Source organism: Lepisosteus platostomus, chromosome 14 (genome assembly GCF_059453375.1).
Source record: "Lepisosteus platostomus isolate fLepPlt1 chromosome 14, fLepPlt1.hap1, whole genome shotgun sequence".
Lineage (NCBI taxonomy): Eukaryota > Metazoa > Chordata > Actinopteri > Semionotiformes > Lepisosteidae > Lepisosteus > Lepisosteus platostomus.
This window is the reverse complement of record NC_142624.1, coordinates 1,674,401-1,680,400: the sequence shown is the minus strand read 5'-3', so window position 1 is coordinate 1,680,400 and position 6,000 is coordinate 1,674,401. Positions and strand designations below refer to the sequence as shown.

The window sequence follows — 6,000 nt, the reverse complement described above, 5'->3', positions numbered from 1 at the left end:
TTTAGTTTCTTTACACAGAGGGAGAGAAACCCGAGCGACGCGGGAGGCAGGAGAGCGTGAGGCCTTTCCTAGGAAGAAGAAAAAAAATCAAGAAGAGAAAAGATTGTGTTTGAAGCAACATAACGGCCGTTAGAGACGTTTTGGTTTCGTTTCTTTTCTCTGCTTTGTGAGGCCTTATCCGCCACGCCTTAGACGGCGTCATGCCCAGAGGAGGTAGGTTACAGTAGGCTGTCGGGTTTAGGGTAGGCTCATCCTGGTGAGGCAGCTGCCGAGGCTCCTGACAGGAAAGTGCTCGTTAGTCTGGTTCAGCCCGCAAGCGTGGGGTGTCCTCCGACATGCCTGATGCCGTAGCGGCGAGGGACCCGGCTGCGGGCGGGCGGGCGTGCTCGGTGAGAGGGGTGAAGCTATGGACCGGGACCGGGACCGGGACCGCCAGCATGGCGCAGCTCGCTGTAGCATCTGCAGGCTGGTTCGCTTTCCGGGTCCGGCGGCCCGTGGGTCAGCCAGTACTGGTCCAAGGCTGCCCCGCGTTCCTGCGGCGGCTCAGCTCCTGGTGTCGCGGTCGTCCCGGCTGCTGCGGCCCCATGTGCTCCCAGACTTCGCGTTTACCGTCCTCCCTCTCCCTCTCTCTGTCCTCCCTCTCCCTCTCCCTCTCTCCGTCCTCCTCTCTGCTCCAGGGAAGAAGGGACACAAGGGCCGCGGGAAGCAGTTCAGTAACCCGGAGGAGATCGACAGACAGATGCGGCTGGAGAGGGAGAAGGTGAGCTTGTGGTCTCCCCCAGTTCACAGCCGGAGCCCCCGGCCCAGTGACACCTCCCACTGTCCCCGCTGACTCCAGAACCCCCCCGGCCCAGTGACACCACACTGTCCCCGCTGACTCCATAACCCCCCTGGCCCAGTGACACTCCAGACCCCCCCCGGCCCACAACACCCCCTGCAGTCCCCCCTGACTCCAGAACCCCCCGGCCCAGCGACACCTCCCACTGTCCCCCCTGACTCCAGAACCCCCCGGCCCAGCGACACCTCCCACTGTCCCCGCTGACTCCAGAACCCCCCGGCCCAGCGACACCTCCCACTGTCCCCCCTGACTCCAGAACCCCCCCGGCCCAGTGATGCCACACTGTCCCCGCTGACTCCAGAACCCCCCGGCACAGTGACACCACACTGTCCCCGCTGACTCCAGAACCCCCCCGGCCCAGTGACACCACACTGTCCCCCCCCTGACTCCAGAACCCCCCGGCCCAGCGACACCTCCCACTGTCCCCCCCTGACTCCAGAACCCCCCGGCCCAGCGACACCTCCTGCAGTCCCCCCTGACTCCAGAACCCCTGAGCCCTCTCTGCACCGGGTCAGCTGCAGTGGTCAGCGCCGGTGCCGCCTGGTACAGCAGCGGTCCTCGTGGTGAGGAGAGGAGGGACGATGAGGCTGTTTTCTCCCCTGGGCTGTGTTTTCTTCGGTCCTGTTTAACGGCCGTCTCTCTCCGGGCAGGAGGAGAACGGAGGGGCGGCCCCGGAGAGCCCGTCGGGGTCTGAGGAGGAGAGCAGCGACGAGGACTACGACGTGAGTGGCAGGGGGCTGTTTCGAGCGGGGCTGTGGGGGTCTCTCGGCTGCCTGCGGTCCGCTCGGCCCACGGCGCGTCGGTGGAGGAGGGGGCTGGCTCTTTCCCGGCCCGTCGCTGATCCCGAATCCGTGTGTTTGGCTTGAGCTCGTGGACACCGTTGAGCGGTCGGGATATTTCCGATGGTTTCACGGCAGAGCTCCCTGCCCCTGGAGGGGGGTCCGCTGTCTGCTTCTCTGGCAGGCCCCACCCTGTTCTCGCGGCCAGGGCGCCATGTGCTGGCCGGTCACCCTTACGCCAGTGTGTATAAAACCCCGGGCCGTATCCACGTCGCCGGTGTTGGGGGATATTCCTGAGACGGTGTCTACAGCGGCAGTGGCAGGTGCATCCTACTCCGTTGGGCCCCTGAGCAAGGCCCTTCACCCCAACTGACCCTGCGCTCTGACCCCCAGCTTCTCTCCCTGTCTGTGTGTCTCATGGAGAGCAAGCTGGGGTCTGGGAAAAGACACATTCCTAACGCAAGAAATTGTAAAGGGTTAATAAAGTGATCTGATCTTGGTCATTTTTCTCCCTGTTCCCCCCCCCCCGACCCCGTTCGGAACAGCAGCAGAAGAAGAAGGGCGTGGAGGGGCTGATCGAGATCGAGAACCCCAACAGAGTCACCCAGAAGAGCAAGAAGGTGGCTGAAATTGACGTCTCCGTGCCCAAAGAGCTGTCTCGCAGAGAGAGGTGAGGACCGGAGCAGAGGCCCGAGAGACCCGGTTTCTCAACCACACACACACACACACACACACACACACACACACACACACACACACAGTACTGCCTGTCTTCAGGCATGGTTGGGCAGCCTGTCCCCCACCCCCACCACCCTCTGTGTAAAGAAGGGCCTCCTGTCCTGACTGGAGGAGCTCACCCAGTTGTTTCTGGAGAGGAGCCGGGGTATCGGCTTCAACTGGGCGGCTTGTTCCAGACCCCCCCACCCGTTGGAGGAGCGTACCCGCCGGCGTTCAGTCGGGGCCGCGCCTGGAACGTCTCCTTTGCGGTGTTTTCAGGGAGGAGATCGAGAAGCAGAAGGCGAAGGAGCGGTACATGAAGCTGCACCTGGAGGGCAAGACGGAGCAGGCCAGGGCCGACCTCGCCCGGCTGGCCATCATCAAGAAGCAGCGGGAGGAGGCCGCCCGCAAGAGGGAGGAGCTCAGGAAAGGTGAGACGCGGGCTCCGTGTTCCTTCGGCACGCCGTGCACGCGCCCCTCCAGCCTGCTGGCTCGTTAGTAGCTAATTGATCCCAGGGTCTCGTCTCGGCTGACAGAAGCCGGGCTATCGGCTTCTGCTGGGCGGCCCGTTCCACGCCCCTGCCACCCTTTGCGCAAAGGACCTGCCCCCAGTTTTAAATGCGCTTCCGCACCGTTTCCGCTGGTGTCCTCTTTCCCCTGTCGATTCTTCTGAAGGAAGGCTTGACCGTCTCAGAGGCCCAGGGAATAGTGAGTGCTTTGATTTGGGAATAACCGTCCGACCTGCGGAGAGCCGCCGGGGTCTCCTTCAGCGACCGGGAAGCGCCGGCCTGCGAGGCATGTCGATTAGGGACGGTCAGTCCACTCATCGATCCTGTGAAGACCACTTCGGTGGAGCTGGGAGAAAACCCACTTACTGCTGTGGTTCTCCTGGGCCAGGGCTTAAAGGGGGATCGGTGTGTACCCCAAAATCTGTCAGGGAGCCATAATGGAGTCTGCAAGCGCTCTGTGCTGTTGCTGGCCGGTTCTGCCGGCTCTCTCTCTGGACCCGGGCCCGGCTGGCTTGCTGGCTCTGTTCTGGTTCTGATCTGGTCTCTGATCTGCGGGTCTCGGTCCGGCAGGTTTGTGGGAGCCCTGTCCCCGCCTCACTCATGCGCCTCTGTGGCTCTCTCTCTCTCCCGCTTCTCTGTTTCAGTGAAAGAAGAGGCCGAAGCCAAGTCCAAGCGCTAGGGCCCCCCCACTGCGACGGGGAATTTGGGGGTGGTGTGATGGACCGGTGGGTGGGGGGGTGGGAGGGTAAGGCTCGGGGTGTCCACAGTCTGCCCACCCCCCCCTTCACTTTCCTCTGGCAGGCTGGGTGTGGGGGGGTGCTTTGTGTGGAGGGACCGGGGTGACTTGGGGAGAGGAGGAAGAGAGGAAGGACACCCCCTGTGCTGTTCAATCCCGGAGACTAGAGAGTGACCCCCCTCTCCCCTCCCCTCCCCCCCCCACGCACACCACCAGCTCCTCTTCAGTTACTGCTGCTGGAAGTGTGTTCATTCCCAGTTTCTTCCAGAGTTTTTAATGGTTTACATCTGTGGGGGGAGGGTCTGGGGGTGTGGGGGGGGCGACTGTCCCTGGGGACAGCCGGGACCGGGACCAAGGGGAGCCAGCGCCGCGATCCGACTTCACCGCCGACCCCTTCCTCCCGACCCCGGCGTGGGGGGCGGGGTCTCCGCCGGGAGAGCTGGGCGGGTGGGAGGCGGGGGGCCGCCATGTCCTGGTGGGAAATCTGGTCTCCGGCGGCCCCTGGCCCTTCCGGAATCTCCCCCTCGCGCGGCCGGCTGGGATTCCTCCGGCTCCCGGGACGGCGGGGCCCGGCGCCAGCTGGTGGCAGTCCGGGGCCGACGGCTCTGCGCGGCGGTGAGTCGCGGTGTCTCTGCCTGACCCGCGGCGGGGGGTCACTGGGGGGGCTGGGGGGTCTGGTCCAACTCTCACTGCTGTACAGTCCGGGGGTGGGAGGGGGGGGGTCCGGTCTGTCATGGGGAGAGCCGTTTGACCCCGGCCAGCTTCCTTGACCCCCTGCAGTATTACCGCCCCCTGTCCGCGGCGCGTCCCACACAGTCATCCCGGGGGATTCAGCTGCTCCTGCACCGGGGATCGAGCTCCACTCTGATGCCAACGGAAGACCTGTATTTTAATGTAACTTTAAGCGGCTTTCTCTTTTCAAGACTGAATATTTAACTTAATACAAGCCATCTGAGAAACTGGTTTTGCATTGTGTTGGACTTTTTAACTGACTGAGACGGGCAGCGGGGGGGGTTTCTTGTGTAAAGAGAATAATAAAAAATAACTGAGAATGCTGCTTTTATTTAATTGATATCTAATTCTTGGGTTTATCCTATGCCTCCACCTCTTCTGCGGCTTCCTGTCTTTACTGTGCAGCCCAGAGAGTGGAGGGAGTGTCTGTGTGGGTCTGTGCAATAATCAAGTTAATTGCACCTGTGCTTAAGTGGGTGCAGTTTTGAGTTTGTCCACCAGGTGGCACCGTACAGTCACAGAACAGGAGTTCCTCAACTGCGGAAGCAGGAGTTGGTCTTCCAGGCCTCTGGAGGGTCTGGAATGGGCTTCTAGTTAAACAGGTTTGCAAAGAGGGGGGTTTATTACATCTTTGAGACTTGATAAACCAAATGGTTTGGTTTGCGAGAAGTTATTTTTAAACACCGTGGCGCTGGGCTTGAGGTATTTCAGTTATGCAGCAAGGGACTGAAGTCGGGGGATGTTGGTCCCTCCGGCAGTTAAGGGCCGGACCCCCGTTCTGCTCGTTCCCTATTTCTATTTCAATGAAAAAGAAGGGGTGAGGCTTGTCTGCCTAATGACCGAGGGGCCGGTTTTCAGGCCTGTGTTTTATTCCCCACTTGGTAAACTGGTGCAGAGTTTGGCTTAAGCGGCGCAAAGCTGGAGTGTCTGGAGCTGGCGGGGGTCCGTCAGGTGGGCTGGGAAGCCGTTGTGCAAGTCGCTGACAATTGCAACACGCCCTTCGCTTGGGGAAGTTTTCCCTTGCGTGATGCAGACGCTCTCGCCTCTGGTGCGCGCGCGTCGCTGGGCCTCTCCGAGCAGCGCTGCAGTTGCCGCAGGGCCTGTGGTCCGGGGGGGTCGGGGGGGGCTGGAAGCGAGCTGCTCCCGTTTCCCCTTTTCTCAAGTCCCGTCCTCCTGCGGCCTGCTGTCTGCCGAGAAGGAGGAAGAGCTGCCTGTGAGAGCCGGGTGGCTGAAGCCTGTTGCCAAGACTGAGTGCGATTCCTCAGACGCAGTCTGGGCACCTACAGGACCTGCCCTGAGGGGTGGAGCTATAGGGCCTACAGGACCTGCCCTGAGGGGTGGAGCTATAGGGCCTACAGGACCTGCCCTGAGGGGTGGAGCTATAGGGCCTACAGGATCTGCTCTGAGGGGTGTGGGGGCGGAGCTATAGGGCCTACAGGACCTGCTCTGAGGGGTGTGGGGGCGGACCTATAGGGCCTACAGGACCTGCCCTGAGGGGTGTGGGGGCGGAGCTATAGGGCACCTACAGGACCTGCCCTGAGGTGTGTGGGGGTGGAGCTGTAGGGCACCTACAGGACCTGCCCTGAGGGGTGGAGCTATAGGGCCTACAGGATCTGCTCTGAGGGGTGTGGGGGCGGAGCTATAGGGCCTACAGGACCTGCTCTGAGGGGTGTGGGGGCGGAGCTATAG

The 6,000-nt window shown here is 62.1% G+C and overlaps 1 protein-coding gene across 2 annotated transcripts; it reads left to right on the top strand.

Moving 5' to 3' along the window:
• On the top strand, positions 1-4,631 carry pdap1a (pdgfa associated protein 1a). Of its 2 annotated transcripts, none has more exons than XM_088607161.1 (6): positions 1-213; positions 678-760; positions 1,489-1,560; positions 2,163-2,287; positions 2,614-2,765; positions 3,488-4,631. In XM_088607161.1, exons 1-6 carry the CDS (start codon positions 201-203, stop codon positions 3,520-3,522), a joined length of 480 nt encoding a protein of 159 aa, XP_088463287.1. In that variant the 5' UTR covers positions 1-200; the 3' UTR covers positions 3,523-4,631. The 2 variants fall into 2 exon arrangements, with proteins under 2 accessions (XP_088463287.1, XP_088463288.1); XM_088607162.1 differs by having other exon boundaries at positions 2-213; positions 2,166-2,287.
• Positions 4,632-6,000: the final 1,369 nt, after the last annotated feature.

Excerpts from the sequence above, each read along its gene's own strand:
- pdap1a (XM_088607161.1), top strand. Across the intron at positions 2,288-2,613 it reads GAGCTGTCTCGCAGAGAGAG|GGAGGAGATCGAGAAGCAGA; the intron begins GTGAGGACCGGA and ends CGGTGTTTTCAG. Across the intron at positions 2,766-3,487 it reads GAGGGAGGAGCTCAGGAAAG|TGAAAGAAGAGGCCGAAGCC; the intron begins GTGAGACGCGGG and ends TCTCTGTTTCAG.